Source organism: Mesocricetus auratus, unplaced genomic scaffold (assembly GCF_017639785.1).
Source record: "Mesocricetus auratus isolate SY011 unplaced genomic scaffold, BCM_Maur_2.0 Super-Scaffold_100023, whole genome shotgun sequence".
Taxonomy (NCBI): domain Eukaryota; kingdom Metazoa; phylum Chordata; class Mammalia; order Rodentia; family Cricetidae; genus Mesocricetus; species Mesocricetus auratus.
The window spans coordinates 1,908,248-1,933,437 of NW_024429204.1; the positions used below are offsets into that span (position 1 = coordinate 1,908,248).

Sequence of the window (25,190 nt, forward strand, 5' to 3'; positions counted from 1 at the left end):
TAAGTAAGTGAATCCTGTTGTCCCTGCTTCAGAACATATTTTTATGTGTTTACATGGAGTACAAGTGTCTCAAGTGTAGTTCCCTTTTACTCACATTACCTAGACACAGAAAGTTTACACGAAGAGCACATGCCTGTCAAGTGCAGGAAACCTGCAGTATTGTTGTCCAGCTCTTGTCTCTACTCCTAGGAAAGTCCTGTCACCCTCAGCTGCTCAGAAATTTTTATAGGCATTGTTTTCTTCAACACTAGATCTAGAGTCAGTAAATATGGGTTCTCATCCTGGTTCTGAGGTGGCTGTGTGGCCAAAGATAATTCATGTGAAATCTCTAGGTGTCTTGTACCCATGAAGTTGTCTTTATGTATGTTTTGGCACCAGAAGCTAATATAAAATTTAACAATAAGTCCCAGTATAAAAAAGAGAAAATCAGTGATAATGTTTTAATTCTGAAATTTTTTTCACTATTTGAAAACTAAACTGGCTCCTATAAGCACCTTTTTAGAACAGTATAAGAGGAAAAACACTAAAGAGAGTCTACATTCTATAGTCTACAAACATGTGTTATCATGCAAGTCACTGGGATAGAAAGAGATGATTCAGCAGTCAACGACGCAGGCTCCCTGAACACACTACTCAGGACATGTCTAACACTCACTAAAAGTTCAAAGCATTCAATACGACTCTCGCAAGTTCAGAAAGCAAGATAATTTGCCAACTGCCCAATCCATGAATAAACTAAGAAAATATTTAAATTCCAGAAAAGTACTCATCTCATTTTGTGTGGTCAAAATTCCAGATGTGTGAATTTTTCTATTTTATTAATTTTCTTCTAAATCATTTTTGTCAATTTTTCAATCATTCACCTACATTAATAACTAGCAGTTGCATATTTAACTATCCTTTTCCAACTTCACTATTATACTTGTCTTTTTAGTATTTTATGATTCTTCTATCCAAGAAATCAAGAAAAATAAAAAGATAATGGCACTTCAGACAGAAGATGTGTAAGAATTAACTGTCATCAAAATACTAACGAACAAAAAACTAACAGGCACGGTGCTCAGATTTGTGGTTAAAACACTAAACAGAAGCACTTGAGCAGGAAGGATCCATTTTGGCCTATGGCTCTAATGGGGTCCATCAAAGCTGGGAAGGCGTGGCGGTAGCAGCAGGAAGCTGGCAGATCTCATTTTCATCCACACACAGGGAGCAGGGAAAGGACAGGAGACTGGGTATGGTGTAACCTGGAACCAGAACCCTGGTGACACACTTCCTCCAGCAAGGCTCCAATGCCTACAACTTCTGTATCCCTCCAACCTGGAGACCACACGTTCAAAAGCATGAGCCTACGGGGGATGAGCCTGTGGGGGACATTTCTCATTCACACCCCACACCTCCTACACCCATGAAATAGGTACCGTAGGCTAGTGATGAGAAAGTAGGAAACATAGCCTGGAACACAGGCGTCACTAGGTGGTGGCGGCAGCTGCTGCCCCACCTTCAAACCTCTGGCAAAGGACAAGTGCAGTCCCCTTAGCTGACTCACAACAGGCTAAACGCACTGCTATTTACGCCCTCTGCGTCCTCGCAAGCCCAGGCTATTTCACACAGCACACAGAACCTTCCTCTTCAGCTACTTTTACCTCTCCAATCACATTTCCCACCAACCCCTGGCTCAAGCTTTCCACTACAGTAGTTCTAAACACTGTCGGATGAGCCCTAACCAGAGAACTGTTTTTTCACCTCTCTGTTTAAGACTTAACTCTTTTAGCCCTCCATTTTTCCACCAAGTTAAGGCTTCCTCAGCATTCGGGACTTCCAATCACCCTGGCTGAGAAAGGGGCCCCGCCTCCTTGTTTTCATTATCACTCCAGGGACAGGGACCAGTCAGCACTAACTACACTCAGGTAGAGCTCTTCCTTCATGTTTTGGTCCTCCCAACTAGGCCTCAGCCCCTCGGAAGGAAAGCAAATCTTAGTTTCCCTAGTATTTCTAGATCCTGACACAGCACTTGTCCAGTAGGAAATGGTTCATGAGTGCTTGTTGAATGAGTCAGATTTACAAAAGCAATTAATTATATGCCAGCCATAGGAGAACATGTCTATCGTTCCATAACTCAGAAGGCTGAAGCAGAAGGACCCCAAATTTGAGGCCAGTCTAGGCTACAGGGGAGTTCAAGGCCAGCCTTAGGCTACATAGGAAACCCTGCATGGAAAAACAAGAGCAAAAAATGTAATACAGAATTAAAACGAACCACGTAACATCAAAAATGCATCCATAGATTTTCCTGAAGAAAGGTTGGTTATTCCACTGCCTGTGTTCAGCCCTTTTTATCTTCTCCATCTCTGCAAACAGCTGTGAGGCCAGAAGACATTCTGTAGGACTGGTCTTGCTTCCAACGTGAAGTCATGAAGAAATAACTTACATAGGTAACAAAACATGTATTTTATTATATACCTCATGAAAGCCATCAAAATGAACACAAGGAAATAAAATGTTTTCATACCTGTCACATTGCTGCATTATGGAAATTTCTTTAATTATTTCCTGAAGATCTGACTCAACAGGTACTTGCTTAATCGCAACAACTTGACCAGATTCCTTATGTATTGCTTTAAAAACACTTCCATAAGACCTTAAAAAGGAAAGCCGAGACGTTATTTTTTTCATATCAAGCACTGTGTTAAAGACTACTGTGACTTCTACATATATTTTGCATACTGTATTTTCAAGCTTGGATCATCATGTAAATGATCAAAAACAAAAGTAAAGGAATAATAAGTTAATGAAGCAGCTTCATTGCACAAATTACAAACTTAAAGTACCATGTAAAAATAATGAGTTGCCACTTTCTTATGGGAGGGAGGGAGCAAGAGGTGGAGGAGAGAGAAGGAGGCAAGCGGACTAACTTACGGTTTGTCAACTCAAATGCAGCTTAAGGAGACAGAAAAGGAAATCACAAGCGTGAGAGTCAGGTTAGAAACAGTTTAGGTTCCGAGTTAAGAGAAAAAGCTGAATCAAGCAAAGGTCCCAGAATGCCTTTCATTCACTGTGAACCTTCTTCTTTTGAGGCAGGGGCTCATGTAGCCCGGGTTGGCCTTTAACATACTATGTAGACACAGATGATCTCGATGGGATTGCAGATGTGCACTGCGTCACCCAGCCACTGTGGACCATTTATCACCAAAGTAAGAAAGCAGAGAATCCTCAGCCAAAGTCCCCTCAAGTGCCTCTTTCAGTGTGGTCTCTTCAAGAGAAAGATCACATATCACAGGTATTCATAAAAGGAGACAAAGAACTTAATCTCTACTCTGGCTCTTGAGTGTCTATCGACTAAACATTCATGTACTTTACAGGGCAAACTCAATGAAGAAGTCATCTGTGGTTTAATACGAACTCCAAACCAAGCACTACGACAGGGTTTTACAAGCATCATCAAACTTCTTCCTCTCTATTATGAGGAAAAATATGATTCTCATCACTGAGAGATGAGGATACAGACGCAGTAACTGACAAGTCCAATCTTCTTCTGACTCCAAAGACCATGCACGGTCTTCCCACTACATCGCGTCCACAGGGAAGCACAAGGTGTAAAATGTTCCCTGTGTTTCCTGACATTATAAACTACACAAAAATCACTCCCAAGTTTACAATTTTCAAAGTAAGTGGCAGTGTCACACGCAGACAAGAAGACACTTGGTTAACTGAATGAATCGATGCTGCATCCTGCCTCGTGGGCTCTCGGAAGCAACTTCCTTCAACGTGATAACCTTTCTTTGGGGAAAGAGGCTGCAATGCCTCTCCTCAAAGTCGGAGTAGGACTCAGTGCTCCATTATCTAAGACGAATTATGCAGCCCCAACCCTCCTCTCCAAGGATGTCTCGGGTCTGTAACAGAAATTTAGAGTTCTATTTCCCAGAATCCCCTCCTGAGTGGTTTCTGGCTAAGACTTTGCCAAAACAGTCACCAAATCTGAATGTAAGAAGAGTCATGGAGACTTACTCCAGGGTTTTAGAGAGCAGCTGAGGCTGAGTAATGTGTGGCAGGGTATGAGTCCACAGAAGGAGGCCCTCAGGGCACTGGAGACGTCTTAACCATGGGACATCTGCCAAGCCAAGCTGCCTGTATGCATGCATGATGTGGAGCTGACTAGAGAGGGCTGTGCCACGGCTGGACCCTCCAGCTATGAGCGAGAGCTGCACCCTCCAGTTATGAGCGAGGGCTGGACCCTCCTCCAGCTATGAGTGAGGGCTGGACCCTCCTCCAGCTATGAGTGAGGGCTGGACCCTCCAGCTATGAGCCAGCAAGGTAACCCTTTCTTTCTGTAAGTTGCTTTTGTAAAAGAGTTTATCACAACAACTAGAAAAGCAACTAAGAAAGCCTTCTATTCTATTTAATCAATATTTAATTACCTTCCTGTCTTCTCTTTGAGAGGTTAATTGACATAAATTGTATCTCCTAAAACATCCCTAGTGGCAATCACGGAGCCTGCATGGATCTGCCATAAATGCTATGGTTGTTGGCTGGATGTTTTGGGGGGACTCCTAACGGTAGGAGTGGGGGTGTCTCTGACTCTTTTACCTGCTCTTAGGACCCTTTTTCCTCCTACTGGGTTGCCTCATCCAGCCTGGATATAAGTGTTTGTGCCTAGTCTTGTATCTTGTTATGCGGTATTTGGTTGATATCCCTAGAGGGAAACGGAGGAGGAGTGAATGGGGGGGTAATACTGGAAAGGAGTGGAGGGAGTAGAAACTGTGGGTGGGACATATTGAAAAAAAATTAAATCTATCTTAGAATTTGTCAAGTTTCTTTCTGTCTTTGAACATAAACCAAAAACGGAAGACTGCAAGGTATACATGTGTGTGTGTATAAGCACACATAAATAAAAAATAGATGCTTTATATGAGTATATACATAATCAAGTCTACTAATAACATTCAATCCCTGTCTGTTTTATATCTGTCCAATTCTAAAAGGCAAATAAAGACACATATCCACTTTTATTAGAGTCCACTGACTCTGCAAATGATTTTCCATCATAAAGTTTGCTACTACACTATGTGACAAAAAAAAGTTTTGATATAATTTTTGTTTCCTATCCTTATCTAATGTACTTCTTTTCCAATTGGGATCATTTAACTTTAATTCACCTGATATAAAAACTTCCCTTTCCATTTTCTTTTTAGTTTGACTCATACATTTAACTCTCTCTGATAATGATTTTTCAAGAGGAAACATCCCTATACCCCATGTTTTGTTTTATATGGTCTTATATAAGCTAGTTTACTTTTTAATTTTCTCTGAAGAATTAATCTTTTAAAGTGACAACTCACATACAGTGAGCAATATAGCTCATTTTATTCCTCCCATCTTATGTTTGCAATATTATGTATTATGTTCTTACAAATTTAACTGTTTTACATTTATTATCTGCCTTTCTCTATGATCAAATGATATACATCCCTCAATTATTATTCTGGTGTTGTTAACAATTCTTCTGCCTATACACACTGATTTCCACCAGACAATTCACAGCTTCTACTGACCTTTTCCCAAATAAAATAAGGTGCTAAAACAGGCACTAGCCTAATAAACCCAAAATTACAATGTTTATTAATGAGAATGCACCATAAGATGAACAAACTTCTCACAAATCACTTTACAGCACATTTCTTGCTTCACACACACACACACACACACACACAGACTCACACACACAGACACACACAATACACACACATTCAAATACACATATTCATACACACACACATATATTCATACACACATAGACAGACTCATATATACACACAGACACATACACACATAGACACACACATATTCATACACACATACACATACAAATACACACACATATTCATACACACAAACATAGACACACACATATATACACACACAGACCCATGCACATATTCATACATACATACACACACACACAGATTACTTCTCTAGAGACACTATATCTATCACAATCTGATCTTTAAAATGTGACATTAGTTGCCAAATTTAATGGGTGTCAGCGGTATTCAGCTCCCGCTGAAAGACTAGACAAGGCGGTCAATATTTAAAAGGACTCTCATGCTTCCATACTCACCCTTCTCCAAGCTTCTCCAACACATCAAAGACTTCCTCAGGCTGCTTAGTCAGACTGTCTTCACTCAGCTTTTTTAGCTTACTGAAAATTGAAAAAACAAAAAGAAAGAAAATGCTTTCCTTAAAAACTTTTACAGAAAATGAAATAAGCAATAAAACCAGATGTTTCAAAATCAAATGCTACGAAAGGTATAAAGCAAACAGTTCCATCCCAAGTGGTGTTCCTCGTGTGCTTGGGCAACACACCTTGACACAGACCTCTCCTATAAGTTTCCGAAAGACTGTTATTCAAATGTGAATATTATTCATTTTCCCTCATTCGAGCATACAAGATACCATTGCATACATACTCTACTTCATGCACGCTCTTAGGTCCCCTATTGCTTTCACTCAACAATACACAGTCATGAACCACTTAATAGAGGAGATAGATTCCAAGAAATATTTTAGGCAATTTCATCATAATAAGAATATTGTAGCATGTACTTCAACAAACCAAGATGGCATAGCTATTACATGGGTAGTACATACCAACTTACACTACTATGTTCATGATGAATACAACACAGAAAAATTAGGTAATCAGAAAACATGGTAGAAGACATACATGGCTTACATTTTTATAGTGAGCATTTTTACAAGAAGCAATATACTCCTGACTATTAAAGCTATACAGTATAGTTAACACATGAATGAACAGCAGTCACTTATTACCATGGCCAAGTGGTACACACTGTACACAAAGCACTGTTACAGGATTGGAGCACACTGGCTTGTTCCCAGTACCACCAGAACCCATGTTGTACTCAAACCACAGCGTGACGCCTACACAACACTGCAGACCGCTTTCTTCACTGCTACACTCCCACATCCGACGCCACGCCTCACATACAGCAGGAACTCAGATACCTGCTGCACACCAACGCTTTAGGATCTGGGGAATAGATTTTCAGAGTGGGGAAGAGCCCCCTCTGCTTTTTCGGGCTGTTAAAATACATTTTGTTTTGACTGGGTTTCACACACACACACACAAATTGTTTCCACAATTCAATAAAGTCATCCCATATAGTGAAAGGGGGGAGGGCTTTTATATAGATTGAATAAAATGACCAGGGCAAATAGGAATGGTAAAAACAGTATTTGCTCATCAGCCTTGTTCTTGTGATTAAAGTCTACTACACCCTTCCTTATCTCTAAGAAAGGTAGTTCTAAACTGAATTTTTAATATGGGCTTAAAATTATTGTAAAACCAGCACTAAAAATTAATCCAACTGCATTCCCTCAACAGATACCTACTGAGTTTATGCATAACAGCCAGATCCTGGGGTAAGGCCAAGGAACTGAGAAACAATCCTTGACAACTGAGGGGTCCTAATCTAATACAGAAACACAATGATGAAAGCTAGGGGGCTGGAGAGATGGTACAGTGGTTTGGAATGCTTGCTACTCTTTCAGAGGATCCAAATTTGGTTCCCAGCACCCATTTCAAACTGCTCACAACAACTGCCTATAATTCCAGCTCCAGAAGATCCAACGTATGGGGGCTCCTGCAGGCACCCACATACATATACATATTCATATACTAACACAGAGACACATACACAGTCACATAGTCACATACTAACACAGAGACACATACACATAATCACATACTAACAGAGAGACACACACACATACACCTAGTCACATACTAACACAGAGACACACACAAAATAATTAAGACAAACCTTAGAAAAGAAAGGTAAGATGTATCAGGCATGTTGAGTGGCTCAGCAGTAAAGGAGTCTACAGCCAACTCAGATGATTTGAGTTCAATCTCCCAGAACCCACAGATGAGAGAAGCTAGTCCCACAGGCTGCCCTAGACCTCCACTTGCATGCTGTGGCAAGCATAAGAACATGTATACGCTCGTGCGCGCGTGCACACACACACACACACACACACACACTCAATAAAATGTAATTTAAAATAAAAATTTGAAAAGATCTATTAAGCACCTTTCTGACACTGTACTGTGTACTTACGACACTTTTTTTTCTTAGTGTATCTTTATAATCTTTTAAGTAGTTACTCGGTTATAAGGAAAGAGAAGTAAAGCTTAAGTGATTTCCTCAATAATTTTGGTAATAAAACCGAAAGAGAATCAAACCAAAGTCTCTCCAACATATAGCAGGGTGTCTCTCAGTATTAGGAAAATATTACATACGACCAGACAATCATTTTTATTAGCCCAGGCATGAAGTATGAGATAGTCTTACTTAAGGTGGACATCCCTGTGTGTCACAAAGAGCCTACCATCAATCCAACCTCTACTTTGAATATATGTTCACTGTAACTAAACTGAGTTTGTGTAGGACACAGCATTCTGGTATTTTATACTTACACAAATACAATAAAGTCACACTTAGAATATTCTTTCAGTGTTTTGCTCTATCAGATGCAGCTAGGATTTTATTTTTAATTTCTAAAAGATAACAGGTAAAAGTGATCTCAATTTAAAAACCAAGCCGTGTTCCGGCAAATGAACCCAGATCAGGAACCACTACCACTCCCCTCTTTGCTATCTGTTTATAGAGAATATAGCGACAAAGGGTCTTAGCATACATGGTCCAGCAACCCCACGACTGTACACACACAAGGGAAACAAGATCGATACTCTGCATTTCATTTCTTACAGCACTACACTCAGTTATCAATGAGCAGCATCCGTCAACTGATGGACAGATAAAGGAAAGAGACTGCACACTGAAGACAACACCTTTGCGAAGCATGAAATCCTGTCACATGCAGGAACAGGGATGAAACGGACACCACTCAGAACTGAGAAGCCCAAGCATGGAAAGCATAACAGCGCATGACTTCCCTCAAATGCACACCTAGAAAATATTGTAATTCCGGGTCAACATGCTTCATCAACACAATCCCACTGGTACTGTGCCAGTGCAACTCTGTTAGAAAGACTTCCAGGCACTCTGCTTTCTGAGTTTGGCATTGGGTTTTGGTTTTGGTTTGTTTGGGTTTTTGCCTTTTCTGGAGTTTTTGATTTTACTTTTGGTTTTGTTTGGTTTGTCTGTTAGGATTTTTATGTTGTTAAAAGGCACCATGACCACAGCAGCTGTTGTAAAGGGAATCATTTAACTGGGGCTGGCTTATAGTTCAGAGGTGCAGCCCACTGTCATCACAGTGGGAAACATGGTGCTGCAGAGGGAGCCGAGAGTCCTACGTCTCAATCCTCAAGCAGCAGAAAGAGACTGTGTGCCATACTGGAGACCTCAGAGCCCACCCCCACAGTGACACACTTCCTCCAACAAAGCCACGCCTCCTGATGGTGCCACTCCCTATGGACCAAGCATTCAAACATATGAGTCTATGGGGCCATACTTATGCAAACCACCACAATTTATTTGTTTGTTTGTTTACTTTATGTGAGTGAGTGTTTCACCTACATTATGTACAGGTACCACATATATGCTCAATGCACTCAGAGGCCAAAAGAGGGTGTTAGATCCCCTGGAACTCAAGTAATAGGTAGCCATCTGGGTCCTACAAAACCAAGGACTAGCAAGTCCTCCCCTCACCCATGGCAGGCAAAGCAACAAGCCCTCTCCTTTACCAGCTACAGCAGTTGGGCAAGCAGGCCCTAACTACAGTAGAGCTGTCCCTGTTGGGGGGTGGGGGGACCCAGCCAAAAGCTGTGAGCTTGGAAAATCGGGCACTGTCCCTCATCTGTCATATGGTGGCATGCACATGGAGACACACCCGCACACACACTTGCCACCTGAAGCAGACGGGAGGGCTGGCCTGAGCTCATGAGAGCAGAACATGAGAGTGGCCCCTGCACCTCGCCTGGGCAACACAGCAGAGGTGGCCCTGATGGCAAAGGTGTGAAAGAGCTGACCTGAGGACATGAAATCCAGAGAACTGGTCCCGCCCCAAGCTCATCACTGCATAGGGTTAATCAGCAGGGGCAACGCTGGAGAGCTCACCCCGGACACGGGTGGGGAGAGCTGGTGGGCTGGCCAACCCTGCAACTACCCAGGTCAAGAACCAGGGTTATGAATGGACCCACCCCAACATCCACCCCATCTGTGATCTGCTGGAGCATGACATGAAGGGGGCTGGTCCTGCAGACCCAAAGCTGCAGGATCTCCATGACACAGGGCAACAGCAGGATATCCTAGAGGAGGACTCGGCATCAATGAGTGTAGCAGAAACAGGAAGCCTTGAAGCAGACCTGTGACTCTTTGCAAGGAACATTTACAAGTAAAGATGTACGGACAACAGAAAAAGACAAAAAAAAAAAGTAGTGGCAGGAGCTCATAACCCGAGCCCTCTCTCCAGCCTTGGTCTTTAAAAGCAGCCAACCTGCAAGGGTTTCCGTCTTTCATGGTTCTGCCCCCCATTTCCAGGAGGGTTCCTGGTGCCGGACACCTTGTCGTGGAGGACGCAGCCATTTGTGTATCTTCTCTAGGGAAGTGTCTCTAGGTTCTTTTTGTTGCAACTGCAGGGAACATGGCAATGGCTCTTTGTTAGGTAGAACATGGCAGAGTAGCTGTGAGGTCTGGATTTCCTGTCACTGGACTCCTTATTATTGATCTCGTTACCTGCTGTCAGTTCGGGCTTCCCATTTCTTGGAGACTGAACTTCAGGTAGGGGTCTGTGTTCAAGGACATACCCCTTCCTTCTAGGCAATGAAACAGGCTGTGCAAAGCTTCCATAGCCTGCAATGAATGACCTTCTTGCACTTCTGCCTGTCAGTGGAAATGTCTCCATCTTTCTGATCTTATTTTTCTCTCACTTTGGTAATAGTTTGTCAATTTTGTCTTTTTGAAGAATCAGCTCTTCATTGATCTTGTTTCAGTTTCATTTCTCTTCCATCCATTTCCACTCTGTACTCGGGATCTGCTTCTGGAAGCCTGCTAAGTTGGGATTTGTTTGTTCTTGTTTGTCTAGTGCTCTAAGCCGAAATCTTAAGTTGTTTATTTGAGATCTTTCTGCTTGTTTTTATATGTGGGTTGTTTGTCTTAGTTACAGCTTTTGAAGACATATCTCTAGCCAATTCTAGCTCCCTAGTCAATGGTCCCTTTTCCTTCAGTTCTATGGGGTAACACTGTTGAACAACTGCCAAATGCATATCTCAAGGCTGAGGCTGCCCTTTTGTGTCATTCAGGCATCACAGCACAACACTTCTGAGGATCTGGATTTGTTCTCTACCAATGCTTTAAAAACCAAAATATTCTCAGAGTTAGACCTCAATAATAAACATTCTCTTGGGTACCCATGGTGATAAATATGACTTTGAATCTAAAACATCAAACATCTTTTCTACGTCAACTACGGGAAGTACATTTTTCCTCAAACTAATAAAATTCAGGGGTCATCGTTTCCTGCTCATTTTTGCTTTTCAGAAGCTAAACAATTTATAAATGTTCAGTAAATGTTTATCTCTAGACTTCTCTGTGCCCAAGTGAGAGTTGTCCTTGTAAGCCCTTGGAGAGGTATGAGTATCTCATATCCCTAAAGACGCTGGCAATACCAGAGCCACATTTTCTCAACATTTTGGAAATTATCTTCAGAGACATACACTTTACAACTCATACTTTATTTGACTGCTCTGTAGCTCCCCCAAAAGGAACTATTAGAGCAAGCATTTTGCTAATTCACTGAGACAGAAAGGTAAAGTTACTGGCCGGGCAGTGCAGTGCAGTGCAGTGAGCCGTGGCCACCATAACTAAGGCCCGCCTGACTCTGACTCTTCACCAGCTTGTATCACAGTTCCAACAATGAAACAGATGCAATCTCATGGCATCATGGTGCTACCTTTACAAGATGGTATTAAACTCTGGGGACCAAGTTAATTATTGCCACTACAATGTGCCTAAACGACCTAAGAAAACAGATACGATAGAACAAACTTTTAATTAAATAAAAATGGTGTTGTCAGCTCTACTTCCTCTCAGAATGGGCGCTTTGCCCAAAAGTTCTATGAAATTATAGTTTCCTGGCAAGGAGCTAAAAGGGAAAATATTTGATTCTTCTGTATCCTCTCCTCCCTAAGCTCTGGTTTTTGTTTTCTGAGAAAGGTTTTTACTTATCATCAACTGGAAAATGACACTATTCCTTTGTAATTTCTTGTAAGAAACTTTCATGATGCTATATCATGTCTGTCCCTGAAACATTTTACTGCAGTCAATTTCTTGACTACTAATTTTTCAAAATCTGAAAGCCCAGAAAATATAAACAAAACAGACTTGAAAATGCACCCAGTAAATCCAGCACAGAGGGTCATCCTCATTACACAGCAAGCTCAAGGCAAGCCTTAACTACAGAAATACTGACTCGAAAGGGGGACATGCTTCTATATGAAACTTCCCACAACCACCATGATGTACCTGTGGATCTACCACAGGAAAAAGTACAGAACAATCTGTACCAAGACACTATTTCTTTACTCATTCATACTGCTCTTCATTGACTCCCCCAAGATCAACCTTCGAACAGAGCCTCCACATCAAGCCCAGTTCACACTCGGACAACAGTAAGCATCCACGTCACTCAGCGGGTGGGGGCTGTTTTCTGCAGTCTGCACAAATAGATGCTGCTCTGCTTACCCCCTCAGTGGTACCCAGCTGCACACCAACGGCACACAGGGTCACTTCCCGATGTTCCACAGAGATTCCATTCCGTAGAATCTTTTAATTTCTCGGAAAACACATGGATTACAAATTTTGTTCAAAGCAATAATGTATCTTCATTCTCTCTAATCCAAACTTTATGGGCCACTGAAAATGTAGGTGCTCTAAAGTCTTTTACAATTATTTTGTACACAGATACACTTCTATATGCAGAAGAGAAGGCAAGTTGAAATTCTATTCAAAACTTAGGACCTGAAATCTCACCTCACCAACAGTAGTATTGATCTTTTATTTGTCTAGACCCTTTCCACCTACAAGTAGTTACCCAAAACACTTAAAGGTGGTAAAACTGAGAAACTGGGAGTTGAGATCAGAGTAAACAGAGACCAGGAAGCGGAAGTCTACATCCTCTAAGGTACCATGAGTCCATACATACCCAACTTCTGACTCAAACTTAGAAGACAGATGTAATTTAGATGCTATCTGCTAGAAAGAGCTCTGCCTTAATCAATGTTCAATTGTTGTGAAAAGACACCATAACCACAGCAACTCTTATAAAGGAAAACATTTTTTCTTGGTTTTTTCAAGACAGGGTTTCCCTGTGTACCTTTGTAGACTCTCGAACTCACAGAGATCTGCCTGCCTCTGCCTCCCGAGTGCTGGGATCAAAGGTGTGCACCACCACCGCTTGGCTAAAGGAAAACATCTGTCTGGGGCTGTTGTATAGTTTGGAGGTTTAGTCCATTATCAGCATGGCGGGAAGCATGGTGGCAGGCAGGAGACATAGCACACTGGAGAAGGAGCTGAGAGTTCTATGTCTGGAATCTCAGGCAGCACAGAGCCACTGGGCCTGGCTTGAGCTTTTGAAACCCCAAAGCTCACCCCCAGTGACACACTTCCTCCAACAAGGCCACACCTCCTAATAATGCCACTCCCTAATGACCAGGTATCCAGACATATGAGCCTATGAGAGCCAGTCTACTGGAACCACCACAAGCTCAGAGTGGACAATGCTGTCACGTTGTGACAGAGTTCGAAAGACTTAATGGGCTCGCCTACCTGGACTAGGGGTTTTAAGACACCATTTCCCACCAAAAAGAAAACGAGCTTCTTTGAAGAAATGGTTAACTCCAAATCTGGAAGAGGAAATGTACTAAATGAGCTGTAAGTGTTTTGTCACAGTTGACAAGAAACTAATCAAAGAAGGGCTATACTGTCTCCTAAAAAGACTGGCAATGGATGGGACAATTGCAGCTCAAGGATAGTAACTGCAGTAGCTAAAAATCCATTTCCCGCCGGGCGGTGGTGGCGCACGCCTTTAATCCCAGCACTCGGGAGGCAGAGGCAGGCGGATCTCTGTGAGTTCGACGCCGGGCTGGACCGATAGCCTCCGAAACAATACAGAGAAACCCTGTCTTGTAAAAACCAAAAAAAAAAAAAATCCATTTCCCTTTAATGGCACTTAAAAGAGAGGACTTGTCCCTTGTAAAGGAAGAAGGGACCTGAGTCATTACCTCAAACAGGGCAAGCAACAGGAGAGATGCAAGTACTTGTCCTGTGTTCTCTATAAATGGCCCCACTGGGAACCAAACAGAAAGTGAGAGAAAATGGCTTACAAATACAATCCAAGTAGCAAACGAACTCAAAATGGTCCAGACAAGACTTTCACCATTCTACAGCACCCTATAATTAAAAGAAATAAACACTAACCATTAGCAGCTGCTGCCCCCATCCCTGGAAAGAAAAAAAAGGGGGAGACAATTAAACATTAAGAGACTGCTGAGGTGTTGCCAGACCTCATCTATAACAATGCCAAGGCGATCCCTCTCTAGACCCAGCTGCCCAGCTGCTGGAAACACAGAGCTCAAAGAAGCCGGTTGAACTGAAGCCTGATTGAGCAATCAGGAAAATACGGATTGTGAGACCCTACAGTTCAAACAACCTCAGTTCTTCAGTGAGAAAAGAAACAGGATGGAGGCCTGAAAGGTTAAAGGGGCAGCTCCTGTCATAACTGCAGGCTATTCAGTGAACGCCGAGAAAGTGCTTCTGCCTGGTGACTGCACATGTCTGTCTTAGAACAGTTCACCGAGCAGTCTGTCTGTCTGCATCGTGCTGATGTCTGATGCTGCAATGAACAGACTCTTTTTAAACGGCAGGTCACCATCACATTCACATCTGAGCATACCTAAAACAAGGTAGGTATGCCACTGTTCTTCAATCTGGTTAAAACAAGAAGCAAAAACACGAAGCTCGTGCCCATCTTTTCCTATATGCTTACTTGCTCTTCTTCAGAGGGAACCCCCTAATATCACACTTCAGACTGACAGGAATCATTTTTCTGGAAGTGTGGAATCCAAGACAGAGGTTACAGCCAACCCTGTTCTTCCTTTAGTTCCCCCAACCCCAACCCCAGCTTCCAAGTTGTTCAAGCACAAACCAGGAGTCAGGATCAACTCTGCCTTCTTCACTCACTACACATTGGCTATCAGTGAGTGCTTCGTTTCTGAATCCAAACCATAACTTAAATCTGTCCACTTCTCCTCTTCTTTCCACTGACTGCTCCGGTTGTAAGGATTATTGTGATAGCCTGTCTCTCTGTGTACATTCTTACTTTATGTTTTATGAGTGCTTTGCTTGCATATATGTGTGCACTTGTGTGCATCCTGGTGCCTACAGAGGCCAGAAAAGGAAATCAGATCATCTAGAAGTGAGTTTCAGATGGTTGTGAGCTGCCATGTGGGTACTGGAAACCAAACTCAGGTCCTCTCTCTGCAAGAGAGAGTAGTAAATACTCTTAACTGAGGCAGCGCTCCAGCCGTTTTTATTATAAACCCTCCATAATCAACCCAGAGTCAACATAATGGTCTTTTTAAATTGTAAGTTGCTTAAAACCCTCCTTTAAACCCTCTAATGACAGCCCGCAGCATCCTGGCTTAGATCCACATTCCTTCCATCACTGGCATCACTGACTCTCTGCCCATCTCTGACATCATCTCCAACCACTTTCTCCCATCCAACAACCCAGTCATACTGACCTCAGTTCAACCCCTCTTCAGGCATTCTCATAGCTTTCCCTCTGGCTGAATTATATCTGTACCACCACCATCACCACCATGGCCATCACAACCACCACCCTCCAATTGAATTTCTCAACATCCTGTTGGAATCTATATCACCCCATCAGAAAAGCCTCCTTTCGCTTCCCTAGGAAGGTTCCAGCACTGTGTGTGTGTGTGTGTGTGTGTGTGTGTGTGTGTGTGTGCGCGCGTGTGCTACTTCCAGCTCCCAGAGCTCAAGCTCCAATTAAGAGTACATGTTATATGAGGGCAAACTCCCCATCTGTTTCATTTGCAATATATTTAGCAGCTGGCAATTGAAAAGCAATCCATAAATAATTACTGGATGTGTGAGTAACAAGTCTTTGAGTGAAGCCATGTCTGAAAGCCATGAGCAGTGATGGCAAGAAATGGGAGAAGGAACAGCCAACATATTACGTGGCTCAAGAGAGACAGAGCTCAGGACATTTTCTGTCATCTTCAGTTTGTCCTCCCCAAATATATACTTACTCCATGAAGCTAACAAGTGCAACTTTCATTCCTTTCTAATTATAGTACACTTGGTCTCAAGATTTCAGAGAACCAAAGTGACCTGGACAGAGGATAATATTCTATGTTTTAAAGACAGAAATTTTCCATCCTTGGAACACAAACACTTAACAGTTTCCCCAGTACACGTGTATATATCAACATTCTGATAAATGGAAATTTTATTCAATTCACCTCTTTTTACAAAGATGTCACATGAATCCATAGACTTTTTCAGAACCCAACGCAATGCTAACTATATCAATTAATTATCAGTTATTGTTCAGGCAACCCTCATTTTCCTCTGAAGTTGATTTGTAAGATATAATCTTTGGTGTACTTTCAAAAACTCAAAAGTAATCTGAACTTTAATATTCATAGCACATAACAAACATAACTTCAGACATGCCTATTTCCTTATTTGCTACTTCCGTTCATTCAACTTAAAACTATAATGTCATTATAAGAAAATGTTTTAAATATAGACTATTTGTTCTAAGAGCTATGGGTTTCTTGAAATTAGAACAATCCTAACACACAGGAGACAACTAACAACCACAGCAGAGTGGAAGTTTGGAGCCAAAGAACAATCTAGCAGAGAGCGAATACTTCCTCTTTGGGAAGGAAAGTGGAAAGAGCCTTCATAGCCACGCACGGTCAGAAACTGAGGCCATCATCTCCATGGCTGGGTGTTTCTCAGCACACACCAGGAGACAAATGAGCCCTGGCCTCACAGTAGCCATCACACATCACACATTCCTTTGTAAACTGTCAGGCCTCACAGGTCATCATTTCACAGTTCCCATACTTTAACTGGGCACACCAAATTATTCCCCAAACAGTAACGTTAAATGTTAACATCCTCTGTCTCCATCAATTTTCCCTTCCACAGCATCCAAAGTCATTGAGGTACCGCCAGTCTGAGCACCTCTGGCGATGTCATCACCTCTACTGAGTTCGGTGGAGATGGTGATGACATCAGTCCCTGACCACCACTAAAATACACTCAAACCATAAATCATGACTCACTAATCAATCATGAAAATAATGTGGTTTAAGACCACCTTTCTTTTTTAATGAAGCAAACAAGAAAATAGAAATCAGGAAACAGCACATTTCACAAGACTTCTATTTGACATACAGACACACACATGTAGAGTAATCTCTGTATTTATGTTTTTAAAAATGTATTTTGAATGTCATTAATGTATGGTCACCTGATATGACATTTCTACATAGACTTTTTTCAAACTAAGTTTTCTTAATTCTTTAAATTCTAACCATTCACTTTTCCCTTTCAACCCAAACAAGATGTATTCAATTTAAACTTTTTAATTTTTAGACCAAGAGTTCCATACATGATGCATTGTACTTACATAATTTCTACCTCTCCCTCCCCAACCCCCAATTATCTCTCTCAAATTAATGACCTCTTCTTCTGTAATCATTACTGATTATATATATTATATATACATATATAATATATATATAAAATATTAAACACACATAACTCACAAAGAACCTAATGGATCCAATTAGTTGTTGCCCATATGTGTTTAGTGCTGATCACTGAGGGTTGGGCAACCTAACACAGAGTCTGTTGTGAGGGAAGCCTTCCCTCAATGGCTCTTGACAATCTAGCCTCTGCTTGCTGCAAACACTCAGATTCTTTGGTGAGGGGTGAGAATGGCACTTATCTATTAAGGACAGGGATTTAGGAAAGAGGTTGGTCATCATATTAGCATGGAAAAGACAATAGTAATAGGTTCTCCTCTGGGTCTACAGCACCGGGCACGACTTCTCTCCTAAGTAAAAGGTTCTCCTCTAGGGTTACAGCCTCTCCAACCATGGGTGACTTCTCGCCTACTGAGCATGAAGTCCAACTAGACAGCTGCTGGTCCCCCAAGATATGAGTCTTGTCCACAGGTCACTGCTATGGTCCTTGGGGTTTATAGCTATGTGGGACTGCTGGTAACTCTTCTCCTGTGGCAGATTACATAGCACCTTCTATCACTGTGAGGGCCAGCCCTCCAGGAGGAGGCTTCCAGATCAATACCAGTTTGATTTCTCCAAGTCCAGAGACCAAAGGGTGTGGTGTCTTCAGCAATAGGGTCTTACCTTCAAGTTCTGGCAAGGAAGCAGAGCAATGGGAATCCCTATACTGTTTGGGAGGTATCTTAGCTTGGACTTCTACTGCTGTGAAGAGACACCATGACCACAGCAACTCTTACAAAGGAAAACATTTGATTGGGGTGGCTAGCTTACAATTCAACGATTCAGTCCATTATCATCATGGCTGGGAGCATGGCAGCGTGCAGGTAGACAAGGCGCTGGTAAGTAGCTGAGAGTCCTACACCCAGAGGGCAGCAGGATGTAGTCTCAGACCCTGGGTGATAATCTTGAGCATAAGCACCTCAAAGCCCGCTCCACAGTGACACTTCCTCCAACAAGAGCATCCCTACTCCAACAAAGCTATACCTCCTAATAGTGCCACTCCCTATGAGATTATGGGGGACAATTACATTTAAATTACACAGGGGGGTCTCTTGGACCCCTGCCCAACAACTCAAAAGAAGTATCCCTTGCCTGGCACTAAGGTTTTTGTTAGGCAGACTATAGCTCCTGGGGGAACATTATGCACCATGTGGGGTAACTCCATTTAAACTGTGGGGGGGGTGTGGTGTGTGTGTGCATGTGTGTGGTGTATGTGTGTGTATCTGTGTGTGTGTATGTGTGCATTATATGTAGATATCCATCAATAGAAAAATAATGAAAACGTGGTGCACGTACATGGTGGAATTCTATCCAGCTGTAAAGAAAAAAAAATGGAATCACAATTCTTCAGGTAAATGGGAAGAAATGAAAAACATTACACTGAGTGAGGTAGACCAGAGCCAAGAAGACAAGCACCACATGCTCCCTCTCATTTACGGCTCTTAGCTATAAATATTTAGGTGTACGTGTATGAACTGGAGTGATCACAGAAGCCAGGAAAGTAGACAAGGGACGAGGGGAGGAGCTCTGGAGAGGGGAGAGTGGGACACAAGTGCCATGGGGGAGGAAAGAGGGACACAGGGCAAGGAATTGAACATGGGAGAAAGAAGGGAGGGAGACCTGTATTTCGTAAGCTTACTTTAAAACACATACACCATTCACTAAAGCTTTGGAATGAGCATTTAGATTAGCTCAAAAAAAAAAAAAAAAAAGCCAGAAAGATGTCTCAGCAGGTAAATGTACTTGCCACCAAGACTGGCAACCTGAATTCAATTCCCAGGACCTACATCGTGAAGAGAGAATTGACTCCCACATGTACAAGTACATGTGAGTGTATATAACTCACACATACAAACAAACACATATGAAACGCAAATTTCAACCTAGCTTGGTTCATAGATACAGATATAAATGATTGATATATAAATGGTTGGTAGATAGATGATAGATAAGATAGATGAGAAAAATACAGATAGATGACAGAGAGAGACAGAGAGACAGAGACAGAGAGAGAGAGAGAGAGAGAGAGAGAGAGAGAGAAAGGTATCTCATCCTCTACGTTTCCAACAAATGCTTCAGCACTTAGAAGGCCTATGCCTCATCCCTAAAGAACAGCAGATAAACTACTCATTACTCAAAGTCACCTAGAGACTTGTTTCCCTCTCGTCTCAATGTGCAACTGAAGTCTGCTCCCCTGAAGTGCTCCATACTCCACTGTCACAGCCTCTCCAAAAAGGAAAAGTCTCCTATTCACTTGTCTGGTTCCAGAAGTACACACTTCTGGTCTGTGAGTATAGTGTGTGCCAGCATATATGAGACTCTGGGGTCTGATTCCCCAGTGCCACAAAAATCAGAATTGAACAGACTGAATTAAATGGAAACTTGCCTAACTACTTCTCCCTGGGTCAGCTGTCTGCTTCACTTTTTAAGAGTTCTCAAAGTTCATTAAAGTTAACTTTAACTCTTCACACGGTGAATCTATGCAACAGGACACAAGCATCATTCCAAGGACCTATATATTATAAATACGGGCAAGTCCACTCTCTCACTACATTTTCACTGTGGATGGAGGGTTCTGTCCAACCCAGTTCTGTAGCCCTTCAGTCCAAAATAAATACATAGAGGCTTATATTAATTATAAACTGTTTGGTCGATAGCTCAGGCTTCTTATTTGGCTAGCTCTCTCTTAATTATTAACACATTTCTATTAACCTATGGACCTCCACGTGGTCTTGGCTTACTGGTGATTCCCTGGCCTCGTTCTTCTTTGGCAGCTACATGGTGTCTCTTGAGACTCACTCTCTGTCTTCCTCTTCCCTGAATTCTCCTAGTCTAGTAAACCTGCCTATACTTCCTGCCTGGCTACATCCTGCCTGTCCATTGGCCGAAACAGCTCTATCCATCAGCCAGTAAGAGGACATCGCCCATCGCTTTACACTGTCCTGACAGTGGCACTATCAGCTTCTGCCCTGCTGCCTTACCCTACCCATCCCAACTCCTGCGTGCTCAGGCTTCTCTGCCCTGAGTTTACACTTCTTACTCACAGCCTAGGACCATGCACGGGGATGTCACAAGCTAGTTCATGTTCCCATGTTAAGGAAAACATGAATACTATCTATTTATTCCTCTATCTTTGCTTTTGATTCCATATAACAATTTCCAACTTCTGCCATTAGTAGAAATATCTGACTTGAGATGATTTTCATTTTTCAACTATGTAAATATACCCTGAACCGCCAATTCTTTTACTCCAATCTTCAACTTTACTTCCCCCAAACTACCCATTCATACCATTTCTTTAATGCCTACAGCTTAACTAACGGCAGCTTACATCAAAAATAAGTCACCCAGCTTGAAAGTGTATTTCAGCAGTGCACACACTTAACCTTTCCATAGTCTTCACTGCTCCACACTAATGTTTTCTACTACGCCCGAATCAGTGAACTTTAACTTTTAAGTAACTGTCGATCTTAAATGTGGCTGGAGAGCAAGACCTGTTTGGTAAACATATCTCCTCACTTCGACAAGAATTATACACAACTACATATGCTTCCAACAACCAGAGTTCTGATGTTTCTGAAGTCCAGTATGACAAAACTTAAAAACGTGGGCATCACAAAACCTTTGTGGTACCTGGAATACACAGCAGGGGCAGCTCCGTGTATTGCCTATGTTTACACCAGCCTTGTTAGGACACTGAATGCATGAATCTGAGGATGGGGGGGGCCATACAAGACTGCCTGGGAATCCAGAGCTCTGACTCTAAAGCGGGGCTGAACACTGCAGACTCTCCAGCCCCAGAGAAGAACGACAGCAAAAGAAGGAAACTGTAAAGTCAGTGACAAAGCTGTATGTTTTATAAAGCTAAAATGTTTTATGAGAGCACTACGGAAAGGTCAAACACCCGTTTCAGGATGGTGCCCCTCCTCTCGGAGTGGGAAGGAGACACAACTGGGAAGGCACACACACAGAAGGCGTCAAACGCACTCAGAGTATTCTGTTTCTTAAGCTGGGTGCTGCCACATATTTACTAAATTAGTTCCCATTAAGTTTGGATGCCTAAATTTTGTAGAAAAAAAAGGACATAGCACATAATCAAATGAGTATCACATTAGGAACCTTGAGAACTATCTCAGGGTAGAAAGTACCCCAGGGAGACACTTAACAAAGCAGGCCTTGACAGGAGAATAAAACAGACTACAGGAAGATGATAATGATAATAATAATGACAACAAACTTTTCTTTCTCTTTTCTCTATTTTATTTTTTGAGACAATGCCTTACTCTATAGACCAGGCTGGCCAGGTACTCACCATGTAGCCCAAAACCTCTAGAGATCTTCCCTTCTCAACCTGTGTGCTAGGATCTCGGGAGCGCACCACTATAGCCAGCTAACACAAACCTGTCTAAAGAAATGGCATGGACCAAAACAAAATGGGGAGCCCCATGGCCTGCAGCCGGATGGAGACCACCAGGGAAGCTTTCTGAGGCCAGGCTCCCCTTGTCACATCGTAACAGAAGAGGCTGGGGAGGAGGTCACAGGCAGACTACAGGACAGAACCCAGCCCCCTGCCCAACACTGTCTCACTAATGGAGGGGAAAGCATAACTGAGATGGTATTTCAGCACAGTAAGCTGGAAGCTACACGCTGAACAAGGTAAAGCAAACTGCTCCATGGAATGCTCGCCCTGCAAGACAGCAAGGGGGCAAGGACCTAGAAGGCAGGCCCCACGCCCCGCCACTATCCCCAACACAGCCCCTCGCCTGTAAAAACAGCCCCAAGGTTAAACAATTTTTGCAAAGTACAACATACAACTGGCCAGTTTGGAGGCACTGCTGCAATTCAACTGTGCCATGTCACTCTGAAATACAGCAGTCATCTTCCGAATGAGAAGTGGAGAGAAGAATTCAATCCACAAACTTTTCATGCACAGTTTGGCAGGACCTAATGGCAAACTAGATGAAATAATGAAGGACTAGCCCCACACGTAAAAGGTCAAAATGTCAACTGAGCAGCAGCGGCAGACCACATGGGCTTGGAGAGGGCAACAAACGTGCCTAGGTGACGCCGCACCGAACATTAAGGCAGTGCTACTCCAGGCAGAAGGATAGATGGCACTTACTGAGATTAAGAGACAGTGAACAAAGGGTGCAGAGAAGATGACCACCACGTCACAGAACTATAAAGGCACCGCTCCGTGTACTGAGGGCACACACCGCTGATGTGGGATAACACTCCTGTTCACTGTAAACATTTGTCACTAGCACTGGTTTCATGAAACGCTGATTGGCCAGTAGCCAGGCAGGAAGTATAGGCGGGGCTACCAGACGAGGAGAACTCTGGGAAGAGGAAAGGCAGAGACACGGTAGTCAGCCAGACACAGAGGAAGAAAGATGAGAATGCCTTACTGAGAAAAGGTACCACGCTACATGGCTAAACATAGGTTAAGAATTAAGGCTTAATTTAAGTTGTGAGAGCTTGTTAGTAAGAAGCCTGAGCCATTGGCCAAACAGTTTGTAAGTAATATAAGCCTCTGTGTGTTTATTTGGGACTGAACGGCTGCAGGACCGGTAGAAACTTCCATCCACACACCACAGTTGCAGCCCATCAGATTCTGGCGCTCTTACTTTAGTCAAGTTATTAAACCTCTCTGGGCTTCATTTATGAGTAAAATACAAGCTAACAATAGCACAGTACTAAACATACTGTGAAGCACGTTACTAAGTGCCTTACACACAAGTCCATTTCATTCCCATGATGTATTTTACAGGTGAAGACATTTAAATTTAGAACTAGCATAGTAAGTGGTAGGGTCAGGATTACCATTTCCCAAGACAACTACTGACCAAAGGATGCTGACCAATCACATCACATAATAATGTTTCAGTCAATGGCAGACCATACAGATGAGGGTGTGTAAGCCTTCTACAGACGCGCGCGCACGCACACACACACACACACACACACACACACACACACACACAATCACCTAGTGAGTCTCTGGAATAAAAGCCCCAGTGTTAAGTCACAATGTATAAATTTCCTGACAAACAGTACAATTTAACAATGACAGCTATACTATTACTATATTAATAGACAGCAAAGATCAAAATAGCAACCCAGAAATTCACCTGTCAGTAACTCCTAGGCTTCTATGTGGCAAACTTGTATGCTTTCTGTAATCCAACCTGTCCCATAGAGTTGGTATGAGGACAAATATTATGAGTTTGAAATGCTATGAAAGACACTGAGATACTAAGATACAAAAGATTAGTATCCTGTATCATTTGTATTTTAGAAATGCCTTTCTGGTGGGACAGCAAAATAACCCAGAAGGAAAAGGCACTCGCCACTAAGCCAGACCACCTGAGTTTAAGCCCCAGGATTCACAAGGTTAAAGAGAAACAACTCCTGCAAGTTGTCCTGGCTTCCACGCAAGACATGGGCTTACATGCACGAGAGAGAGAGAGAGAGAGAGAGAGAGAGAGAGAGAGAGAGAGAGAGAGAGAGAGAGAGAGAGAGAGAGGGTGTGTCTGTGTGTGTGTGTGTGTGTAAGGCAGGACCAAAAACATACGAGGGGAGGGCGGGGAAAGAGCTAAGAGATTTGCATTTCTAGATTACAATGATGAGTCTCTCTAAAGAAATTTAAAGTTGAAAATAAGTCCGTTTTATTTGCAACGACTGCTTTGTGAAGCATAAATCACTATGGAATTATCACCCACAACTTCTGATTGTCCGGGTTCACTGACGCGTCTTGTCAGGCGCCTGTATCTTCTTACAACACTAATGAAACTGCTAATTTACGGTAGAGCTAATCAATAAGGAGCCTCTACTTCGATTCAGTCATTCAAGGTGGCCTACGCCATGGTCTCAGACTCTTCTAAAGCAGAAAGAAACAGAAGAGGTTTCAGGTTTTCTTCCATGTTACCGGGATGACAGACACCAATAACATGCTAAAAAATCTATCAACTGACTTGCTTGCAGGGCTCAGACGCTAGCCTGTCCCTTCTGGGAACCTGTCCACGACCTCCCTTTTTAACACATGAACAGATGGGTTCCCGGGCCCCAAGGCTCACATATCTAATCACACAATTCACAACCACTCGCTCTCAAAGTCCTACCTTCTTAATTATTCCGCGCTCATGAGTCTAAAACACTCTCCCATCTAAAGATCTCTAGCTATCAAAGTACATGAAGCCTTTAATCTTCACCCCAGCACTCTCTCTCGGAGAGATCTGTGTAAATTAAAAATGAAAGAGTGAGGTTAAATGTTTTCTATCCATCCTCAAACAATTAATTGATTCACTCTTGGGGCAGAGGGGAGTGCATATTATGAATTTTTACCGACGGGGCGTTTATTCAGCTT

At 42.5% G+C, this 25,190-nt stretch overlaps 1 protein-coding gene across 2 annotated transcripts in view; it reads right to left on the reverse strand.

Annotated features, from left to right (window-relative positions):
- The window catches only part of Stk3 (serine/threonine kinase 3), a 178,417-nt gene that overhangs the window by 152,392 nt on the left and 835 nt on the right, over positions 1–25,190 (reverse strand). Inside the window, exons 1-3 of one of the 2 annotated variants that reach the window (XM_040730374.1) lie at positions 6,113–6,197; positions 2,914–2,934; positions 2,507–2,635 (exon numbers count right to left, since the gene is read on the reverse strand). In XM_040730374.1, the coding sequence (XP_040586308.1) occupies positions 2,507–2,523 (17 nt within the window). In that variant the 5' untranslated portion in view covers positions 2,524–2,635; positions 2,914–2,934; positions 6,113–6,197. Of the gene's footprint in view, positions 1–2,506; positions 2,636–2,913; positions 2,935–6,112; positions 6,198–25,190 lie in introns of those variants that run through there. The other variant, XM_040730373.1, reaches the window with a different exon arrangement.